Source organism: Trachemys scripta, chromosome 9 (assembly GCF_013100865.1).
Source record: "Trachemys scripta elegans isolate TJP31775 chromosome 9, CAS_Tse_1.0, whole genome shotgun sequence".
Classification (NCBI taxonomy): domain Eukaryota; kingdom Metazoa; phylum Chordata; order Testudines; family Emydidae; genus Trachemys; species Trachemys scripta.
Window position 1 is genome coordinate 55,831,714 of NC_048306.1, and position 24,081 is coordinate 55,855,794.

At 40.7% G+C, this 24,081-nt stretch overlaps 2 protein-coding genes across 8 annotated transcripts in view; one reads left to right on the forward strand and one right to left on the reverse strand.

The window, feature by feature from the left end:
- The window catches only part of GIGYF2 (GRB10 interacting GYF protein 2), a 160,507-nt gene that overhangs the window by 64,034 nt on the left and 72,392 nt on the right, over positions 1-24,081 (forward strand). For 5 of the 6 annotated variants that reach the window (XM_034782643.1, XM_034782640.1, XM_034782639.1 and 2 more), the window contains one exon: positions 22,062-22,241. The exons of the other annotated variant lie outside the window; for it this stretch is intronic. In XM_034782643.1, coding sequence (XP_034638534.1) covers positions 22,062-22,241 — 180 coding nt within the window. The remainder of the gene's footprint in view (positions 1-22,061; positions 22,242-24,081) is intronic. 6 annotated transcript variants of the gene reach the window in all.
- Positions 1,293-11,898, reverse strand: KCNJ13 (potassium inwardly rectifying channel subfamily J member 13). 2 transcript variants are annotated; one of them, XM_034782647.1, is made up of 3 exons: positions 11,769-11,898; positions 3,017-3,504; positions 1,293-1,941 (listed from the first exon to the last, which is right to left on the reverse strand). In XM_034782647.1, the coding sequence occupies exons 2-3, from the start codon at positions 3,492-3,494 to the stop codon at positions 1,319-1,321; spliced, it is 1,101 nt and encodes a 366-aa protein (XP_034638538.1). In that variant the 5' UTR covers positions 3,495-3,504; positions 11,769-11,898; the 3' UTR covers positions 1,293-1,318. The 2 variants fall into 2 exon arrangements, with proteins under 2 accessions (XP_034638538.1, XP_034638537.1); XM_034782646.1 differs by lacking the exon at positions 11,769-11,898 and having other exon boundaries at positions 3,017-3,598.

The window sequence follows — 24,081 nt, forward strand, 5'->3', positions numbered from 1 at the left end:
TGGTTATGCCACATTTGTTGCAGGGAAAAGTCTTTTAATTATCCTTGAATGGCAACATTTATTTTGATGTTAACAGTTGGCTGTTTCAGTCTGAATATAGAATAGCCATTTTAAAGTGGCATTCCATTGCTGAGAATCTGTGACTTGACAGCAGACAGTCCACTTAACTGTTAGCCCATTTGATCATATTAGAAATTGTTGCATATAGGAGCCCGGTTCCTTGTCCTTGGTATTCTTACGAAGTACTCCTGGCAAAAAAAAGTCCCATATATAAAGCACTTGTTTCAATTTTTTTTATTTTAAAATTAATTCAGATGTGTCTGATTTTGTAGATATAATTTATCTATATGCTGGGCATATAGATATAGATGTTTATATTAAAAAGCATAAAATATAAATGGATGCAGTTCTTGGTAGATATAGTGCATCCTGTGGTGCCAGAACTACTCGAAGTGTAAGATGGGCAAAGCTGAGAACACATGAAATTTCACTGTGCCAAGAGACATGAATTGCTGTATAACAGTCTGTTTTCTACTGCTGAAATAATTTATTAAATGTTTCCAAGTATGAAAATATCTCCACTGTAGCATGTTTGTGTCATATATACACTTCAGGATTTTTGGCACTTGCTGTCTTCACGGACCTGTCACAGAGATATTGTACCCCCTTCTGACCTGGTGGAATGAAGAACTGGAGTCAGTACTCTTGATTTCATGTAGTAAACAAGCACATCTGGAATGCATTTCACTGCCACTGAAAAGACTGGCAATGATTTTAGTAGGATGTTCTGCCATCTGAAAATTGATGTAACCATGTACCCAGAAAGTGTTAATGTAAAAGGGTTATAACAATCTTATAACTACCTCATTGCTGATCCCCAAACTAGTGTAATTTAACCTCAGGTTAGTTTTAGATGAGGTCTTCTATTGTACTATTGCTGCCCATTTTGCCATAGTGTTCTACCCACATACCATTTAATTAGGTTTTGGTCAACTGTGGGAGTCTGAAAGTCTCACACTTCAGGGTCAGTGCAGTTTTAATCATCGTCTAGTGAATTCAGCAGGTAGTACTAGTACTTTCCCAGAACTTGTACTGTGGTACTTGTCCCTGACTTTCTATTCTGTGCAGTCAAAACAGCCTCTCATCAGTTTACATGTGCACTTTATGCTTTTTTTTACTCTGCACACTATACTGCAATCAAAAGAAAGGAGAAAAGGGGAAAGAGCACAAAAGAAAATAGGGGGGAAAGGAAGGCTGGAAGTTTAACCTGAAAGTTTAATGTAAAAAAAAAAAAAAAAAATGGCACCACGTCCAAATTCTATTCTATCAGACCAGTCTCAGAAATCTGGAAGCTGTCAGTGTGCTGTCCATTGATGCGGATCTTCATGTCAGTCCTCTTTGGACTCTTAGAGTCTGCTGCAACTGGGAGCTCTGGAATAGTCTTGTCAAAATTCTCCATCTTGATCTGATATTCCCCTTTGGCACCTCGGGCCAGCATAGAAGCAAAGCGATGGTGTAGAATGATCTCAGATGGGAGGTAGGATGTCCTCCTCTGACATGTTTCCCCTGTGCCTTCCTGCATTGCTGAGAGGAAGACTACTAGCTCAAAATGGCGAGGGGTATCCCCTTGGAGGAGAACACCTAGAGGACTAGATGGGGTAATGGAGTGGTAGTAGGTCAGTGGAAAGATAAAGAATGGACACTCCTCAAACGTGATACTGTCCAGGTGGAAATCCACACTAGTTTGATGCAGCTGACCATTCTCTTGTTCTTGGTAAAGAATAGCTGAAACCCGAACGCTGGTGAGTGGGCTGGGACGAGTGTTGGCCACCTGGAACATAAGGTATGGCTTGCCCTCTGTGTGTGCCACTACTGCAGAATGAGTAAAGCGGATGGAGAATGCTCGATTCTTTGGACGGGCAATCTTTGCCACAAAAGCACCTACATAACAGGAAAGAATTAATTAACTATGATCGTGATGGTCAGGTTAGTTTCTTACTTGTCCCCAAGTTGTATGGAATGGCCCATGAGAAAAGGAGGAGGCTTAGTGGGGTGGACATACTGTTAACTAGCCTCAGACTGCTTGATTTCAAATTATTAGATCTAGTCTACACATAGCACAGCTCCCATCATACTAATAGTGGCTGGCACCAGTTTTTATTCTCAATTTATTAATCAAAATAAATCCACTGTAGCGTGGTTTTTTGTTTGTTTGTTTGTTTTTTTGTTTTTTAAAGAGCCATGGCTTTTTCCATAAACTTTGTTTCCACAATCTATTAGCATGTGTAAAATGGTAATATTTGGATAATGAGGATGCACTTGATTGATGAAGATCCACTCCTTGAACTGGCTATGGTATATAATTGTGGTCTTTCATTTACTGAAACTTTTAAAATACAGTACACTAACCTTTTGCACAGTAATATATTTGTCTAAAACTATTCCATAGTTCAGCCATTTTAAGTAACTTTAAACTAAGTACCACTGGGATCCTGAAGTGTTTCTGGCTGTTGACTGCCCATGGATACTTAACAATGAAGTGAAGAGGGATAAAAAAATTCAGCCAGTTTTAAACAAACTAGCTAAAGTTTAGGGTAAACCTGTGAGAGTCTATATCAAAACAAATCAATTTAAACCTCAAATCAGCGGAAGGTTGGAAGAAAGAAATTAATAAAGGAAGATGGAGTAAAATAACTTGTTGGAAGTGTCAGGAGTGGAGCTGCCGTAAAAAGCAACACGTTCTGGTTTCCAGTACAAATCCTGAAATACTTTTATTCAAGTGCCTCTCCTTTTTATAGGTCTTTAACTGCTTAAAAGGAGTTGGATTATAATTGACAGCTATAAAGCTGTTTGAAGTTGAAATTTCAGTCTTGTTGTTGTTTTAGTAACTGGCCCTACTCCTTTTATGTCCCCTCTGGAAGCACTCTTAATGAGATTAAGAATTTTACCAAATCTACTCCCTACATGTGGTTGACAGGACCTACCCTATTTAAAATTGTGAAATAAACCTGATTACCTGTGATGAAGGCCTCCAACATGAGCCCCAGGACCATCTGTATGGCAAGCAGGGCGATAGCACTAGGACAGTCCCCACTTGGGAACATGGTGCCATAACCAATAGTGAGCTGTGTCTCCAGAGAGAAGGAGAAAGCAGCTGTAAAGCTGGTGACGTACTTAACACAAATGGTGTGGTTGTCAGGTGGCGCATCATGATCCAACTCCAGGTCCCCATTCATCTCAGCCAGGAGGTACCAGAGCACTGCAAAGACTAGCCAGTGGATGACAAAAGAAGCAGCAAAGACTAGCATCATCCATCGCCAGCGCATGTCCATTAGTATTCCCCAAGCATCTCGTAGGTATGCCAGACCTTGCCTTTGGGTGCCATCAATCTGTAGTGTGCTGTGTCCATCTTTAGTCACCATCCTCAAGTGCCTTTGATCCAGGAGGGGGGCACTAGATTTGGTGTTGTTGCTGTCTATCATATCTGATCTCATCTTCTGAAAACTAAAAAGAGAAAATTCATTAAACACCTGCATATTTGTATTTCAGCTAATGTTAACAGATTCTGATATATCAGCCAGGGACCAAATACAAACTGCACCCAACAAAGAATGTCTTAAACATTGCAATCCAGAGAAGATTGATTTAGGAGTTTGGAGTGGAATTTACCACTGCTTTTGTGGTAACGATTAGCTAAAAAAGACTAAATTAAACATCAGACTACTTTTAAAATTTCCCCTACCTACTCATTTAAACAGATTTGTCATATTTTACCCCCCCACCCCCAAATTTATATTTGGGTCAAATACCTGTGCTAATATGGCAGATCAGCAGATGTAGCACAGCAGCTTGTGTGGAAAACAGACTTTAATATTGTACATCTGTGATGATGTTGCAATTCATCTTAGCAAAGCAATATAGCAATCTAAAGAATAATAAAAAGCTAATAGTTAACAACAGTTCTTCCCCTTATCTACTTTCTTGGGGAAGGCTGTGTCTAGCCACCTCACTTCTATAATTCAAAAATTTCCTCACAGATGTTCCTGACTTTCTGCCTCTTTAAAATCGCCTTTACCTCTACCAATCATATTCTCTTATTGACTAGAATTTTGGTACCTGGGGGAGAGCCTCTTCTGCTGAACATACTCAGGCCACTGCTGATGTTAGGCTGTATTAAGAAGGGGATAGAGAATAATACGGAAAATATTATGCCATTATATAAATTGATGAGAAGTCCTCAGCTTAAATACAGCATTCAGTTTTGGTCTCTTTAACTAAAAAATAAAACCCTCCAAACCCCACTGCAACAGCAGAAAAAAAATGTTTAGAGAAGTTCGTGGACATTTTTAAGTGAAGGTGAAGTTGCATATGAGGGAATATAAAAGTCAAGAGCCAAAAATTGCAAATTGTGTGCCTAATAGTGTCCTACGTTCATATTTAGGATCTTAAGTAAGAATAACCTTCTTTTCAGAGGTGCCAAGCACCTTCAGATGTTAGGGACTTGACTGGGTGCTGTAGATGTTCAGCTCCTCTGAAAAGCAGTTAGGAGCCGAACTATGGTCACCTAAGTTTTAAAAACTTTTGGCTTAGGAGACTATTACGCTTGAATAGAAAATTAGTTTTATATTAATACTGAATGGAAGAGAAATCCTATTGGGAGCTCCTATCGCTAGTTATCTTTTCCCATAAAACAAGAAGGCACACAAAAGCCATCAAATATATAAAACTGATAGGTTTTTAATCCATTGCATTAATTAGTTATGACACTCAGTGCCACAGGCTAGTGTAGAGGCAAATTGTTTATGAAGAAATAAACAGAGTTAGGCAGTTTCTCTTTATACAAATACTTCAGGGCATAAAGATGTATATGAGAGGATGCCCAATTAAGTGGGCTATAAAGATTCATGCCTTTCTCTGAAGGCCTTTCCACTGTACATACCAGGCTACCTAGTAGTTGACCTGTTCATGGTAAAATGAGGACTGCTTTAACAAAGATAGAAATGACTTTATTTCCTATTTGATCAATGACAGATTGATCCTGGAATTGGTCCTGTGACTCATTTGGTTTATTAGTTTTATAATTTGTTCTTGATATTAAATCTTCATATGTAGATTTAAGTATGATCATTAACATATCCTGGTAAGCACTGTGAACAGACCTTTTACTGTTTTCTTTGCTTGTGGCGGTGGGTTCCCCATGCATAAAAATATGCTGTACTTCTGTTTGGAACATGCATCCAAGGGGCTTGAGGAATAACCGATAGTTTGAGTAGGCTCTTGAGGCTTTTTCCTACCTTTTGATTCTGTGCCTCCATTCTCCTATTAAGTACAACTGTTTTCTTATTTTCTGCAATGAATATATCACAACTATGTTATGGCAAAGATCAGGTGGTTGTTTTTTTTTTTTTTAAGATTCTAATGTATTTCTGAAATACAAGACAGACACGGTGGGCAAGGTAATATCTTTTATTGGACCAATTTCTTTCGGTGAGAGACACAAGCTTTTGAGCCCCACAGAGCTGCTTTTCAGGTCGTCTTTATATTTCTGAAAAACAAGGCAGAATTTTCTTAAATAATGCGCCACTCCTTCCTCCATACACAGAGCATGAGTAACTGATGTATATCTGCTGAGTCAATCATTGGGAGTGCTGAGTACAGTCTACTCTACTAATAACCCTAATCCTGGCCTCCATGGACTGCCCTCCACTGAGGCTATTCAGTCTCTATTAGTTCAGTCTTTGGGCTGCTCCACAGCTAGTTCTGCAAGAATATAGTTTCTGGTCTTGCAGCAGTGATAGAAAATCACAAGGTAAACAGAGTAAAATCTTCAAAGTGCTTTAAGTACCAGGTATCAGATTTACTGGTCTGAAATGCTGTGTGTTGCATTAAGACTCAGAATGGCCTTGTTTAGTGCCTTGAGGGGGATTATAGAATGAGTATTATGGCTAGTCAATAGGATTGATGGGACTGTGTGCAGAACAAATTGGAGCCAGTGCCTCTATCACCTTAGATTCTTGGAATAAGCTGCAATCATGAGAAACATGTACTCGATTACTTGGAAGGAAGGCAAATGTGTACAGACCTAAATGCCTTTGGGATAAACCATATGAGTTCTTGGAGGAAAACTGCATTTTGTGTAAATTGCTATGGGGTCTGGATGACAGTTGTTATGCCATGTTTCATGAGTAGTTTGGGCTATAGAATGACAAAGCAGAGGCACTCCTTATTTAAAAAAAAACAAAACCAAAACAAAAAACTAAATCTAGTAGTGACAAGCAATATATACCCTTACAAATATGGAATAGTTTTTCAGGTTCATTTTCCTCCCTCATTCTGCTAAAACGGCACACTACAGTAGAGCACTATCATCTCACTACAGTGCAGTGCACAGTCAAGATAAGGTTGGAGCTTGGTTGATACAGCAACTTTATTATTTTATTACTACTAATTGTTTATTAATATTGATTTAAAGTTATGAAACCTCTCCTGCATCCAGCTTTCTTAATTACATCAAATTGTTTCAGACATATTCTATTAGGGAAATTCCAGTACTGTAACGATATTGAAGGTATTTCAGAATGAAAAAAGAATATCGCCATCTTTATTAACCTAAGCAGTGCTTGTCACAGCAGTCTCTTGTCAATGCCACTTCAGACTTCAACAGTGAGATCGTCCTGGTGAGGTTGAGAAGCTGCTGCTGTAGTCCCATTTGGCCTGGAAAAGTAGTCCTTTCTGTAGTAGCGATTATAGTGCCATGTCACTAATCATTGGTGCAGTGAATAATTTTAAAGTACATGAATTTAGATTCCATATTTAATGTTTATTAAAAAAATAACCAGGAGGGTATGAACCTAATGTATCTTAACTTAAGTTAGATCATGGGACAAAGCTATTTTTGTTACGATGGGTGGAGAGAGAAGAACTGTAAGCGGACTCCAACAGTAGTGCAGCTGATTCAGGATGAGAAGAGTTTTTTGGGTGGAGTGTGGATGAGGGGGGAAGCTAAACTAGCAAGCTTAGGTTTTGAATTACAAATCTAGAAAGTCTGAGGATTTCTACCCCCGCCCTTGCAAGTGTTTTTTGAAAAGCAGATGCAACTTGAATGCATTTGAGAAATCAGATGAAAGATAACTGTTCACTCTCTACCTACTTCTCTCCTCTCCCCATCTTATTCCCCCACCTCTTTGTCAGACGATTTACATATTTTCTACTTTCCCTATTCATAGATTGATAAATTATAAGATCAAGAGGAACCATTGTGAGCATCTAGTCTGACCTCCTGCATAACACAGGCCATAAGACTTCCATGGGTTGATTCCTTTTTGAACTAGATATCTTTTAGAAAAAAAATCCAGTCTTGATTTAAAAAATGTCCAGTGATGGAGAATTCACCACAACCATAGGTAAGTTGTTCCAATGGTTAATTACCCTCACTTCAAAAAAAAAAAAAAAAAAAAAAAATTGTTTCTAGTCTGATTCTGACTAGTGTCAACATTTGCCCATTGGATTTTATTATGCCTTTGTCTGCTCTTGTTCTTGCCAGTTCTTATGTCATGAATCTGCTTGTCAGGATGTGCCATCTTAAGACTAGAAGTGCTACTGCTACCAAAGAAATTTTTCTCAACCTCTTCCTTTGCATCCCCTTCCTTTGATATATTATTCCAGTGTTTCCAGTCCTTCCTCTTATGTTGCCTCTTACTTTTTTGAGAATTAAGTGATGATTGTTCAATCGGAAGTGTACATGGCACTGCTTCTTTCTCTTCTCCTTTTATGTCTTTTCTTTACCTTCTGTTCACCATCCTGTCCATTCCTCAATCCAGTTTCTCTGATAAATCAATTGAATTGAAGCAAATCATGGCAAGGTAGCTAGAGTTAATGTCTTTAAGCATCAAGGTAGTTCATGCTTTGTTTCTTTTCTTTTTTCCATAGCAGATCCCAAGTGGCTTTTTAATTGAATCTGATTTTTTTTTCTGGTTCTTGGCTCCCTGATGGTTTGTCCATGATAAAGCCGTTCTCTGCAGCTGTATAATACCACTTCAGCATGTCATCAGCTACTACTTTCTACTATAGAGCTTAATGGTTACAAGAGTACATTGTCCTGAACCTCTATACTCTGCTTCATTTTGCCAGTTTGAATACACTTTCTTCTGCCTTCTGCTCTGTGGCTCTTCATGCCACCCTAGTTTCCTATCTTGCCCTTGCTTCTCTAGGTAGTTCATGCTCAGCCTCACTCCTGTGAACAGGAGCTCCAAAATTCTGACACCAAATGTGTCTTAAGACTCTTCATGTCTACCCCCTGACCAAGGAGATCGTAGCAAATGCACTTTCAGGCTGTTCTCAGCTGCAAAGGTTGTCACCACCTTGCTTTGTTGTTAGGGCTTTTGAATAGTTTCTCATTTGGGTTAGCATTCCAGCGAAACATTTTCAGAGTGCTACCCTAGCTTCCCACTCTCCACTACATCACTTGCAAATTCTATTTTAATTGACCGTGGAAAGCTTCTGAGGTAGATTGTAATGTTTGGAGTCTAGTTGGTGTAGAGAAAAATGCTATTACAAAAGGAATTTGCTGGGAATAACTGCACAAAAGCTCACAATAATCGTTCTAGTTAATATAGACTTCAGTTTCCTTTTAGTGGCGTATTGGAGCATAATTCTGAGAATATTAGTAGAGTCCTATTGACGAAGTGCCTCTGCTGTGAGGAAGTAAGTAAAATCCAAGCTTACATTACGTGAGCACAAATAACAGAAAAATGTTTTATACCTATTTCAAATTTAATTGGCATTGCTGTAACTTAAACAGCTAGAGCTCATGTTTACTGTTGTTGAAGCCTTGTGCACTTCATGGCAAAATAGACTTAAATTCTGCAGTAAGGTCTCTAGATTCTGTGGCAGCTTCACTTAAATTTCAATTTAAGGAGATTAATACACAGTCTGCACAGCAGTGTCTGAGGTGTTTGACATTAAATCCAGTTTCTTTAATGCTGTCCCCACACTTCATATTTACTGTAGATTTTTGTATTGGAGGTGCGTAACTACATCATAGAATTTTGTCAGGGTAAGCTGGGAAGGGAACAGTTGGTGCTTTTGGCATCTGTGGAGGCACAGGATGCAGTTTGGTTTGTGGGATAATCACTTTAGCTGTATGCTTGTGCTACAACTATCAGCAGTAAAATTCCTGATATTTAAACGTTATTGTCTCTAGGATTCTGTGTTAACACGCCATTGAGATGAATGGGGGCAGTTAGAATAACAGCTCTGTCATGTGAAGTTTCTTGCAGAATTAGGAAGGCAAGGTGTAGGTTTACAGTTGATTCATATTTTCAAAATTTAATTTGCACCCAGCAGCACTAAAATAACTTAATTTCTGCAACACAGTTCTGTTGCAAGGCATGAATTCCAGGGCAGATGCCAAGACCTGTATATTCTGTGATTCTGAGGTACTTGTTGGAAGTAAAAAGGGAGCAGTAGCAAAATATTCTCTTGAAGTAAAGAAAGCGTAATATGTACACTGAATTTTTAATTAAATTTTAAACTGCTGAAAGACTTTGAGGTAAGATTGATGGTAGAAAAGCGGGGGAGGTGGTTTACATTAAAATATAAACCAAAAGCAAGCCACCTTATTGACTGAGATTTTGACTAAATCAATATTGATATGCTACTGTACTGCTCAAAACTATTAGACTATTATTTCAACCATTGATTATGAATTTACATTTGAGTGCCCTATACTATCTGGTCTCCTTGAAGTTGTTAGAAAATCCTTACCAAGAAACTGTTTAAACTTCCTCCTGTAAGGTAAACATTTGTGAAATCTTAGAGATCTGGATGCAAAGTCCTAAATAAAGGTTTATTATTGGGCACTGGGGGAGATCAGGAGAGTTAGGAGGGGAGCAAGGAGCTGGTCCACAAACTCTAGACATTTGACATTTAATATCAGGATAAAATTGGCCCATGTTTACCTCTATTAGCTATCCATCTTTGTAACTTCACATTTTCTTAAATACTGCCCCTGTCCTGTATGCAGCAAACTATCCCAGTGACCTATATGAGACAACCAGTCATATTCCAGACCAGTACAATTCATGCCTGTGGTACATGCATGATCCTCCTAAATAGTTGCCTTAAAATGAACAAAACACAATCATGCTAATTCATAGTGTGACTCTTATTTCATAGGCATGCTCAGTTTGCCATTGACAGATCCCTGAAACTGACCTTAGTCATAAGATCATCATTTAAAGCTAAATGTTTACTGGGCTCTGATGAATGCAGGGGGAAGGTAGAAGGATGAAAGTTGTTTAGTTTCCTGGAAAAGACCAGAACCGGAGATCAGTTTGAACCACTATTTTTATTTGAACCAGAACTTAACCTGAACCATAGTTTTTGTCCTATGTACTGAACCTGAATCAAAACTGAGCTGAAAAAAAAGTGAGTTACCAGTGAAAATAAATGTTGAGCTTAAGAAATGCTGAACCTTTAAAAAAAAAAAAAAAAAAAAAACCTGATCTTTTCATTATAAAACAACAAAATAATAATTAGGCGTGTGATTGCAACCAGAAAGACCTGCCCCAATATAATGAGAAGAGACTAGGAGGCTAGCCCACAAGAGTAGCGAAAGAGAGAAGTTTAGGAGCAACCTGCACAGCACATGAGAGAGCAGGAGGCTCTCTCTGGGTACATCTCCACAGCAAAATAAATAAAGAAATAAATCCCACTGCAAGCCTGTGCTCTGAGACCCTCCCACTTCCCTGGGTTTTAGGGCCCCCACTCTGGTCTGAGCCTGAATGTCTCCACTGCTATTTTTATCCCCACAAGCCAGACCTGGACTCTGAGACTTGGTGCCACAGGTCTTTTACTGCTGTGTAGACATACTTTGAGACTTCCCCCGGTGAGAAGTGGAATGCTTCTGGTCCCAGAAGATAATCATCACTCTTCAACATCAAGGAAAGATAATGGCTCCCCAACCTATCTCTGCCACAGACAGACATCCTCCCAGTCATCCCAAACCCCTGGACAGCTCCTCCTGCCAGTTTCCCCACTTGAGGCAGAACCATTGCCTCAAACTCAAATTTATCACTTCACCACAGAGGTCTAGTTTGGAAGATGGTATTTTAGTTTGCTCAAACAAATTGTTCATTCAGAAAATTGTTTATCTGACAACTCAAGAACTAGGAAAACTCATGTATAATTAAAAAGTAAATGGACAAAAATGAAAATAGTTCCAATAAATTTCAACTTTTTTTTAAAATTACTTCCATTCTTTTGGATTGAAATTTGGTTTGAACCAGTTCAAACCAGTAACCAAAGCACTATTTATTTATTTTTAGTTGCTTGAACCAGAACCAAACCCAAACACACTGAAAGCAACTGAACCCAAGTCTGAACCAAATCAAAATAAATACCGGTTTGACTCCCTGGTCTTTTTCCATCTGCAGCAATAGTTGATTACCTTAGCTTCAGTTGTATGCATCTGCTGAGCATTGTGAAGATGCCTTCCAATGCCCTTTTCTGCCAGGGTTCTTAATGATGGAAGGTTTGGCTTCCCTCTTATGCCACTATGGGCATTATCAGTTAGAAAAAGGGTTAATATTTGAGAAGAATTCCAGAAATATTTTGTTTAAGGGTGATATTCCAGTAGGGAAGCTTCAAAAGCAAAAGCTCTCTCAACTTTCTTTCCACTCTGAAAATAACTTGCATTATTTTTTAAAAGTAAAAATTATACTATTATAAATAACTTTGCCAAAAAGGTAATTTTATTGTGTACTTACCAATGTCTCTGAAGCTTTTATCAATGTGCAGGGGAAAGGGGGAGAGGTTTTGGGTCCAAAAAGTAACTGCGATAATCTTATGTTCTGGTCCCAGTACAGGCAAGAAACTTTCCACAATTGTTGTTTGTAGAGATCTCTTCTTTGAAATGGGTTTACATGTCTCATTCCTCTGTTTATAAGAGGGGGGGGGGGGGTGGGGTTGGTTTTCATCTGAAGCTGATGTGATTGGTCATTTTGTCTGCAGGGGGGCCAATTAGCTCTGATCAGGTGGAAAAGAATGCTGGTTTGTTAGGAGCGCTTTCTTTATCCAACACAAACCCTAGCAGCAGAGGAGAAATCCTCAAGAACTTATTTGGAAAAGGGTTGCATTCCCCCCTCCCACTAATCAGGATTGATCTTTAGGTTTGCATAATCTTACTTAAGGTTTTACTTGGAAGTTCAAAGGGACAAAATTCCTCAGAACTTTTTCCTCCTATAGCTGCTTTAAAATGTGAAATGTTCTCTAACAGTTTTTTGCTAACAAAGTCAAGCAGGATATATTTGGGTGGAGATGGGAATCCTTGTATCTAATATACTCTTCCTGTGTTTCCTTCCTTTCATTGTGTCTCTTACACCTGAGTCTTGTTAACAAACGGTGTGGGCTGTACCTAACAGTGGATATTGGTGCAGCCTCGTCACAGTCACTAGAGGACTGTAGATGATTTGTAGTCTAATGCTAGTCAGAAGATGTAGATCCTGCCCTTCCTGTTCCATCTCCATACTGCTCCTTTGTAAAAGTATTGAATTACTCATGGGATTTTCTTTAAACCTGTGATGAAGCGATGTAGATTAGAGGAAGTTTCCCTCTGGTTTGAAAATGTGGTGAAACTGATTCTGGACAATAAAATGCACTACTCATGCACTTAAATTCTGGTGTCCCTCAAATTTAGTGTTGAGTAGAACAGCTGGCTAATTTTATCTGAAGATATGCCTGTGGTGTCCAGCTTCCAGCACTACTAAAATGAGCTGTGAGGATACCTTTGTAATGAAGTTCAGCGTTTTACATTTTTTTTTCTTAGTTAGCTGCTGATGTGAGGACTTTGAGCGAACGTCAGACGTAAGAGGATCTGAGAAACAAAGGCTGTGATTGTTTTCAGTAAAATTACTGAAGGCCTGCTGGGAAAATTATTAATGTAGACTTTCCTACTTAGGAAATGAAATCTCCCCCTCATGGTTTTTCCTTTTTTAAAAAACAAAAAATACAGAACATTAATTCTTTGTTTCATTAGTGCGGAACATTTTAATACATGTTCAGGCACAGCACCATAAACTCTGATAGACATATTATGACCTCCAGGACAAGGGAAAGTAATCTAGCACAAAGGGATACCCTCCACTCATGCCAGTGTTAGGACTGTCATTTGTCCTTGACTCTCCTTACATATTGTAGCAGGGTTGCACTTCCACTGTGACAAACTGTTTTTTTAAATTATAAGACGACATATTTTGTAATGGACAAAGCTTATGGTTCTGGCCACATATTTCTGAACAAACCCTTGGGTTTGGGATGCTAGCCCATGCTTAAGATGAACAATTTTACTGGGACGTACATAGGAATTAGACCCGCTGCATTCCTCTGTTTATTTCTATATTTGCTCTGATGCATTAACTTCTGTGCCAGCAAATGTTAGTGAATTTAGTGAAAAACAGAGGACTTTGAAAGAAATCCAGGAATCTTGCCAGGAAAATTAGTCAGAAACTGCACCTGAGGATGCTTGAATGGTAGGGCTTAGAAGGAGACAGGAGGTGGGAAGAGGAGGAGCTAAAGCTGGGAATGTAGAGAGGCAGCATTACTTAGTGTTTAGAATTGGAATCTGGAAAACCGAATTTTGTGTCTGATTCTGTCACTGATTTACTGTGTGACATTAGGCGAGTTACATTATTATTAAGGCTACATTTTAACCATGGGTATTTTTAGTAAAAGTCATGGACAGGTCAGGTGCAGTAAACAAAAATTTCTGGCCCGTGACCTGTCCATGACTAAATCTTGGGTGCTGGAGGGGTCTGTGTGTCTGTGTGTACGTGTGCACGCAAGGTCTGGGGCGCCGCAGGTGCTGCGGAAGAGGGGCTAGGTGGCGGCGCGCGTGCCAGGACTGCCGCGGGTGCTGGGAAGAGGGGGCTGGGCGGCGACATGCTTTGGTCCGAGACTGCCTCAGCAGCAGCTGCTTAGGTAGCCCTAGGGCCAGCCACCCCAGCTGCTGCAGAAGTCATGGACTTCCCGGAAAGTCATGGAATCGGTGACCTCCATGACAGACTTGCAGCCTTAATTATTATGTATGTATGTTTGTAGTCCAGTAGTGTTACATTGTGCTAAGTGCTATCCAGTTTTCTCTAGCTATAAAATGTGCCTACAAATTACTGATCTCTCTAAAGTTTTTTGAGGTTCTCTAAAAGCTATAATAAGTGCAAAGTATTATTATAGTATTTAACAACTTCCCTTGGTGAGGAAACAAAAGAGATGGGGAAGGGAGCGAGAATCCTAGTACTGGATAGATTCTCCCCCCCCCCCCCCCCCCCCCAAAGTCAACCACCGGCAATAATATTTCTGTTAATGATTCCATTCCTCTTTGAAAAGAATATAGTCTATACATCTTGTGGAAAACTCATGACACTGTGAAAAAGAGTTGAAGTTATTTGCTGTTCTAATAGAAGATACTCTACATAAACAAGTTATCAAAGTGCTGTATCCCAGAATTCCAGTCTTGTTCTTTGAGGTTAGTCACTTCGCTATTCCAAATTGCACAGCTGTAGACTTTGTTGGCTGGATGCCTATTTGCTCTCTCTGAAGTTTTCCATAAACACCGTTGCTGGCTTTGTGTCAAACATGAACACAGGTGCCCTTTTACTGCTCCTTCTCCCTGGGAAGTCAAGTCAATTAGTCCAAGTCAAGGCCATAGATTACATTTTATTCTTTTCATCTTAGAAAAAGCCATGGTCAAAACCTGATGGCTATACTAAGTAATTTCAACTCAGTAAGATGAGGTCTGGGAACTGTATGTAAATTCAGTTTACTAATATTGTGGAAAATTTGAAATTTATATAAACTGTATGTACATTTTTGTGTTGGATCCACATTATTCCACACTTTAGTAACTTCACTGTTGTCTCTTTTCTGAGACTTTTTCCTGATCTTTGATTGGTTGGACTTTCAAAATGGAGCAGTCTCTCTTAGTAGAGCTAGATAGGGTTAAGGGTCATTTTTTGCCAAATCCTGAATACTTATCAGCGTCTTTAGTCCTTGTAGTCTGTCACTGCCTATTGGCTGTCTTGTTTGTGTTGTCGTGGTACATGGAGACTTAAGCAAGGTTGTGGTGTGTTCCCTTTACTGTTTAATTGAGGAGTGTGGCACTGAAGCAGTCTCATAATGTAACCCTCTAGACCTGCTTTTACAGATGCTTGGAAAGATACCAATACCAGAATTCTAAAGATTATGCTTTTCTCCATTATATATAACATTTATCCCTGAACCCACTTTCCTCATCCCTAAAACATATGTACTGCACTAGAAATTCAAGACTGTAAAATCATCATCTCCTTTCTCCAAGGTCATTCAAGTGTCATCCTGTCCCTGCAAGCAGCCCTGAAACATACCAGATCATGCGTTGTCAACTCTCTTAGGTGTTGTGCATTTCGAGCAATGTTAGAAATAGATTTTTGATTTCTCGTAAATTAATAATGGAGAGCTTAACATCAGTAATGCTATGTCAGTATTTGAAAACAAAACCATTGCCTTTCTTAAAGCAATGGGCAGGAAAACTAATTTCTTTGACTATAGTTTTAATCAAGAGGGGCTAAAACCACTAGAACGATAAATATGGATACATGTATGCAAATATTTTCAAAATCTATTATGAACATAACCGAGCATATAGCCCATTTACACCATTTTTAATTGGTACTATTAAAAGAAATCCTCAAAACGTTACACTCAATGTTGAATACAGTAACCATCATATGGAAGAAACTGCATCCTTTCTGAATTATTATAGTAAACTGTGCTGTGTTTGGGAGGAATGTCCTGATCTCATCATGAAATTGGTTTGACCAGCTAAATTAATCTTACTGAATACCAGGCAGCAGCTTTTTATGGAACTGTTGTAAGCAGGGGAACTAGAAAATGTAATTAAATCCCCTTTAAAACAAAATACCCTGAATCCCTGTCATAAGGTTTTGTGTGAACTTGCCCTTGTGGAATAAATATAATACCCCTTGCAGAGGGGACTTGGATAACCTAAGAAGGGCTTTAACTCTTCACTGAAACCACAAACTGAAGATGTTCCTCTGTCACTGGTTGCAGAATTGGCATGGCAGTTAAGAGTCAAAGATGAATTCTTTGTGATTTTAAAGTCTTACCTTTTGCTCCTTCCTCCACTATCATCTTATATTTTTAAAAGAATGGCTTCAGAAAGTAACTAGAGAAGAATTTTATTTGTGTCAAAAGACACACTAACTAGGAAGTCTGATAAGCCATTAAAATTGTATAGGCTCTGCACTTGCCAACTAGGCCCTGCTATCAGTAATCCCCTGTGGTTTACCTGTTGTCGTCTGCAATCCCTTAAGGTTGAGGATGATCTCTTTCACAGGTTTTATTTTTCATGGGTCCTTTGGTGACTGAAGAGTCTGATTCTTGAGCCATAGGCTCATTGGCAGATATTGCAAGTGGTGTTGGAAGACAGGGTTAGGCTGTGATTGCGGCGTGACCGTTGTCTTTCCTTTTCTGGCGTTTTTCTGTGACCAGGGCAAGGCGATTTTTCTCAAAAGTGGATGTTCCCTCTCTGGCAAGTCTTCGCCAGTTATCCCTATCCTGGGCTGCTGTCTCCCAGTGTGCGGTGTCAATCTCTTGATGTTTACCTTGAGGGTGCCTTTAAAGCGTTTCTTTTGGCTGCCTCGTTTCCTTTTTCCTTTGTTGTGTTGGGCATACAGTAGTTGTTTTGGTAAGCATACATTAGGCATGCGCATACAGTGCCCACTCCACCTCAGCTGGTGCTGAATAATCAGGGCCTCAACACTGAAGATATTGGCCTCTGTGAGGACACTGACATTAGTGCGATGATTCTTCCACTTTATTGAGGATCTTCTGAAGAAAGTGTTGGTGCTGGCGTTCCAGGTTTTTCAGATATTTTCTGTAGGTCATCCACGTCTCACAGCCGTAGAGGAGAGTTGGGATTACCACCGTTTTACAAACTAAAAGTTTAGTATGTGTTCTGATGATGTGATTGTTGAACACTCAGTGAGACAGTCTGCCAAAGGCAAGGCTGGCACAGTGAATTCTGTGCTGAATCTTGACATCTTTCTGCCTTCTATGATAGGCAAAGTATTCTACATTTTCCAGTTCTTCTTTGCTGATATAGATCTTCCTTGCTGGGCCTGATAATTGACCGGGGACTGTCTGGTGGAGAACTTTTGTTTTGCCTATATTCAGAGTTAGCCCTAGGCTTCTGTAAGCCTCAGAGAAGCAATTAAGGGCTGTTTGAAGATCCTTCTTTGAGTATGCAACTACAGCACAATCATCTGCATACTGGAATTTGGTTATTGTTGCTGATATTACTTTAGTTCTGGCACGGAGATGAGAAAGGTTGAAGAGGTTGCCATCGATCTGATATTGGATGCCAGTGCCCTGTGATAGACTGTCGTGGGTTAGTGTTTTCATAGCTGCTAAGAAAATGGAGAAAAGGGAGGGTGCCAATACACAATCTTGTTTTACGCTAGTTCGGCTGAAAAAGGGTTCAGCGGTTGATCCGCTGCACAAGATGCAGGCAGCCATCTGGTCATGGAGGACTCTTATAATGTTGATAAATTTGCTTGGGCAGCTAAACTTTGACATGATTTTCCACAGAGCCTCATGGTTGACAGAATTGAAGGCTTTTGTCAGATTGATAAAGGCTGTGTACAGCTCCTGGTGGTGTTCTTGACCTTTTTCCTGGATCTGCCTAACTGCGAAATCATGTTGGTTGTGGCTTGTGATGGTCTGAAGCCGTACTGGGACTCTGGAATACTTGCGCTGCAAGAGGGAGCAGGCGATTCAGAAAGATTCCACCAAGAATCTTTGCAGCGCTGGACAGGATAGTTGCCTTGATAGTTGCCACAGTCGGCTCTGTCTTCCTTTTTGAAAATGGTGACGATGTTAGCCTTGCGTAAGTTGGCAGGAATTTCTTCGGTGTGCCAGATTTTGAGGAGCAGCAAGTGAAGCTTGTTTGGGCAGTGTTTCTCCTCCCACTTTCAGTACTTCAGCTGGTAAGCCATCAGGACCTGGTGCTTTATTGTTAGTTTGTTTAATTGCTTCGCAGACCTTCTGAGGTGTTGGTGGGTTGGCAAGAGTTTTCCAGTTTGGATGCTGAGGGATGGAGTCGATGGTGTCGTCAGTCACAGTCGATTCTCTATTTAGAAGCTTTTGGTAGTGTTCCTTCCAGTGCTCTTTGATGGATTCATTATCTTTAAGAAGGGTAGTACCATCTTTGGCTCTCAGAGGTGTGAGGCCACATGAGTTTGGTCCGTACAGGTTCTATGTCTCTCAAAAAAAAAAAAAAGCACCGCATATCATGTCTGTCAGCAAATGTTTGGATTCTTTTGCTTTGTCCTCCCACCATTTGTTTTTGATTTCTCGGATCCTCCTTTGAACTTCAGCTATGAGCTGATGGAAAAAGCTCTGCTTCTGACTGGATAGTGGTTGGTTTTGCCAGTCACAGAAAACCTTTTCTCTTCTGATCCAAAAGGGCTGTAGTCTCAATGTTGTTGTTGCTACCCCCTGCCATCAGGGCTGGTTTGACAAGGATGGATTCCTTGCAAACCTCATGGATGGTCTGTTTTAGGGCTTCCCAGTCTTCTTCGACATTTGTTTGTCATTTCCAGGTGTGCATATCGCCAGTTTGTCACTGAGGAGTGTTTGGAAGTTCTCTTCGTGCACTGAGGATTGAAGTCTTTGGATGTTGTATTGCCGTCTGTGTGATTTGTATTGCTTTCTATGTTTTGGTGCAATCCTGATGGACATGACTGACCTCACCTGGTGGTGGTCAGTCCAGCAATCATCTGCTCTTTTCATGACATGGGTGATTTGGACATCTTCTAGATCCTGTGTTCTTACAATGACATAGTCTAGGAGGTGCCACTGTTTTAAGTAGGGGTGTTGCCAAATTGTTTTGTACTTGTTGCTTTGTCTGAAGATTGTGTTTGTGATCACATGGTTGTGCGCTGCACATTTGCTGAGTAGAAGGATGCCATTGGAATTGGTCTTGCCCACTCCTTCCTTCCCAGTGGTGCTATTCAATACGTTAGAATCTCGGCCAACTCCTGCATTAAAGTCCACTAAAAGGATTATCTTACCTCTTTTTGGAATGGATGATAAAATTTTATCAAGGTCAGTGTAGAAGGATTCCTTCTATTCTTCGGTGTCAAGAGTTGGTGCATATACATTGATGATCATGGCAAATGACTTATTGACCAGTTGGATGCAGAGGGTTATAAGGCGCTTGTTGATGCCAATGGGGAGCTCAGTCAGGCGGTTGACTAGAAGGTTTTTGATTGCAAAGCCAACACCATGTATTGGCCTGTCGCTTGAAGGTTTTCCTTTCCAGAAGACAGTGTAACCGCCGCCCTCTTCCCTCAAGTGACCTTCATCTGTACATCGTGTTTTGCTGAGAGAAGCGATGTTGATGTTGTGCCTTGAGAATTCTTGGGCAACAATTGCTGTTCTGCGTTTGGGTCTTCCACTTTTTCATTAGTCTAGTCGGGTAAGGACGTTCCAAGTTGCAAGAAACATTTTTGTTTTTCAACCGCATTGGGAATGATCCCTCTGGACACATTTATCCAGTCAGGTATGGTGGGATAGCCTATGTTTGGGGCACCTTTTCTAGCTCCTTCCTTGTATGGCGTGAGCAGAGGGGTTCCTAAAAGGGCCTGCTCAGTCATGACTGCTGTTGCTGAAAATGCCCCTCCATCCCAGTCCAGGGGCACATGCCTGGGCTGCCTTGATGTGATGGAGAAGTTTGTTATACTTAAGACCCTAAGAGTGCTGCTGCCTGGAGTCCTGTACTCCTGGTAGGGTCACCCATGACGGTAAGGTTGAAGGTGAGGTACTAGACAAAGTGTAGCACAACCTAGTATAAGACATAATGGCAGAACAGGCAGATGAAGCAGGATCACCTCTCAACAGCTGCGAAGGTGGACGAAGGCTGCAATGGAGGAGAAACCGCCGGTCGTCTTGGACCTCCTTGCCACCGGACACATGTACCTCTTCTGCTAAGATTTGTGTGGCTGCTGGTGTGCATCAGCTCCCCCACATTAAACTACTCATGCACAGGCTTCTTTCACAGGAAGAACTTTTTTCCCACCCCTACCCATAAAAGTCCTGCGGCATTGGATGAGTGGCAATGGGGATAGGCGACGTGATCACCAGGAGTCCCTAGACACAGACCCACATGCAGGCGGTGACAGCAAGATGGTTTACCTATGAAAATCATGACTATCAGTACAGAACCTTGCCCTTTGCCCTATCATTGCTTCCAGGTATTCATGATATTCTTTTCAGAGTAGCAGCCATGTTAGTCTGTATCCGCAAAAAGAACAAGAGTACTTGTGGCACCTTAGAGACTAACAAATTTATTAGAGCATAAGCTTTCGTGGGCTACAGTGAACTGTAGCCCACGAAAGCTTATGCTCTAATAAATTTGTTAGTCTCTAAGGTGCCACAAGTACTCTTGTTCTTTTTGCATGATATTCTTGTTAGTAATGATTGCCAGGCTGAGGAATCTGTAAACACCTATACATATTTGGAAGTGATATTGTTTTTAGAGTATCATCTTAGGATATCTTGTAGGAGGTGACCTAAAGGCCTTTTCCATTCTTCAGAAACATCAGTTAGGATCACATTTCCAGGTTCATTATGGTAAGGAACAATAGCAAAATAAAATACAAACTTCACCAAATATTGGCTCTCCTAAAATATTTGACATGATGATTTCATACAAGGATCTTGGATGTACATGGAAAAATCAACCTACCTTTTCCACACCACTAAAATTGATAGATTTTTATAAATATCAAAACACATCCAGGCTAGCATGTGCTAACAATAGTAGGAAAGTAGTGTCACATCGATTAGGCTCATAAGAATTCTGAAGTTAACAGGACAAAACAGAATACAAGAAATACATGATGTAGAACAGTGCTTAGATTAGACATCCTCAAACTGGTTGGAGGAGTGTGGTACTCGAGACTGTAAATTACTAGAAGCACATAGATACTAGGTCTTGAATTGAAATGACCCAGTGCTGTACCTGAAAGCTGTGAGTCTGTCTGTCTGTATATTTGAACAACTACATACACATTGGGGTAATCCTGCACCAAATGCCCATGTGGATACCCTTGTGTAAAACTTTACACCAACTATTTTTGGATATATTGGTATTCACTAAGTATTTGTGTTCCTATTTTCCTGTGCATTTTAAATGTTTCCCTAGTTCAGATTAAGGATGATTGGTCCCAAATCTACCAACATTTTATACCCTCTTTGCCAGTTTCTTAAACTTGAATACAGTTACTCCTCTCCTCATTGCCTCACCCACAGCTGTCAATCTCATTTTCAAATCCCATTCATCCAAGAGCCAGATGGGGTAATGGAGATACAGCAGTATTTTTTTGTTCAGCCCATAATTCTGCAATGACTCTCTTAAATTCACCAACACTATATGTTTGCCCCAAAAAGGTTATAGATAAATGATTCTGATAAAAGGTGGTTTTATAGGCCCCCCGAAAAGATTTTGTGTACATATTGTGCAACTAACAATTAATCATTTTATTTATATTAAAAATAAATGTTTACAGTGCTTTCCTTCTCTTGCTTCTTATCTTCATTCCAGTTTTTTCTCTAGCATGTAATGTCTTTTCATTGTTAATCCAATCTCTCCTCTCCCTCCATAAACTTTTCACTGTATGTTCATTTTTGCCCTTATTTTCCATATTCCCCCGCTTAACCTTTACTTTCATCTTTGTCTTCCTTCCAGTTTCTTCTTCATCTCTTTCCCTTGTTCGTTCCTTCACTGCTCCTTGCTCTTCCCCATGAATCTCCATTTCTCTTGGTCTCTAAATGCATTGCTCCCATTGATCTATCCAAGCTTCACTTCTCAAATGATCCTGGAGACTCTTGGGACTAGATGTTTGTTTCCTGTGATGGCTCCAGATAAAAGTTACAAGCCATATGTGTTTCTAGTGTCCTCAGATTGGACTGCATGTTCATTTATATGCTTGTTTTCTTTGCAGTGAGACCAAATTTTGAGGAAGGTGGGACAACAACAGCAGGGAGGAAACACGAGTTTATTCGCTCTGAGAGCGAGAACTGGCGCATCTTCAGGGAGGAGCAAAATGGGGAAGATGATGATGGAGGCTGGAGACTGGCTGGGTCACGGAGGGATGGTGAGAGGTGGCGTCCTCATAGTCCAGGTGAGAAGAGATCTGGAAAGGGAAAAGAGCAAAGTAGTTGAAGGAAAAGGGCAGTGAGTGAACAGGGACTGGAGGGCAAAAGGTTTATGGAAAACGTAGGTAGAGAGGTTCATGCTATTTTGTTCACTAAACAAAATTTAAGTTTGTGCTGTGAACTTTTAAACAGACAGCCACATCATAAGTTCCAAAGTGTGTATTTAAAAAAAATTACACACGCGTGTATGTCCTCCAGCCATTGAGCTTCATTTAAGAAGGAAACAATGTTTATTCTTCGAGTATGTGTCATTGTGGATCCCACTGTCGATGTATATACACTTCATACACGCGAGATCAGAATCTTTTGAATAGCGTTGTCTGGGGTCACGCATACAGCCTATGCTTCCTTTTGCTCCCATGTGGGGGCATAAAGGTTGGATCAGCCTTGACCCTCCCTCAGTTCCCTCCTCCTGCCTGAGGCAACGAGATGGTACCGGGCATGAGTCAGACCGGCTACGCTTCCTTGAGCTTCAAACTTAATTCCATATTAGTTGTGTTTTGTGACGCTTCCTTCTTCACTTCCTTGTTTGTTTTCTATTGATTTTAACGTTCTTGGAAAATAAAGGGGGGGAGACAGCAAGACTTCCTGTATACCCCATTGCACAGCAGGGCAAGGCGCTTTGCCCCAACCACCACAGCAGACTCCAAGCCTTCAGGATTTAAGCTCTCTCTAACCTGAGAGGGACTGATCCGTTCATTGATGGTCATAATCAATTCCTTTCCTGTTTGCGGGAAGAGTTGCATCCATAAGTATGTGATGTGTAAATCACTCATGTTGAGGACTTGTAAGTCAAGGAAAGCATGTCTCAAACTTCACTCGCTGGGGCAATCAATGTGTGTTACCTCAGATGCGAAGGAGCTTCCAACTCTGAGGTACCAGGAGGGTCATCCTGAGTGCCCATTGAAGCAGACATTACACTACAGGTGGGGAGAAGAATGTAGGAAAGAAAACCTCCTTATGACACCACTGCCATCGATACAATTAACTCCGGCAATCACTTGGTGCCAAAGCTGATGCCAGCACCTGAATGTATGGGTGAAACTGAAAGAGAAGGCTAAGCTGAGACCAGACGTGTCTCAAAAATAGGTAAGAAGAAACACCACTTCTCTAAGGATAAGAACAAATCCTTCACCAAAGAGCAGTGCCAGAGGACAGACATTGCCGACATCGGTGTTTGCAAAAGCACTGGCACTGACACAGAATTCAGAACCAAGATACCCCCACATGAAATCTGAGGGATCCCCCTCAGGGACAACATCAGCAAGAACACAGCACTAGGCACTGAAACCAGAGCAGAGACTTCATCCCTCAGTACTGCCATTTGAGGAATGCCGTTACTAGTTAGCATCTCCGATCTGTGCGTTCTCTCTGGCTTTGAGCAGAGAGGCCTCCCCGCTACCATTCACAAGTTACTTCAGAGTTGGCCCAGGAAAACCTCACCACAGGGCACTGACCTTGCACAGGCATGAATGGCAACTGGTTGACCAGGACATGACCCATTCAGCATGCCACCGTGGCCATGCTGGCCCTATTGCCAATAGACTCTTTTTTGTCACTGTGGACAACCCAAAATGCCACAACTTTTGCTTTAGGGGAGGCCTGAATTCAGGATCACTACTCAATACCTTCCTTCTGCAGTGGAACCAGGGGCTTGCTGTAGGCCTTCCCACTGATTCCCTTGATTCCCAGGGTGACTTCCAAAATCAAGAGACAAAGCCGCAGTCATTCTGGTAGTTCTGTACAGACAAAAGCAGATCTGGCTCACAAAACTACTGTAGTTGTTCATCCAACTCCCAGGCCACA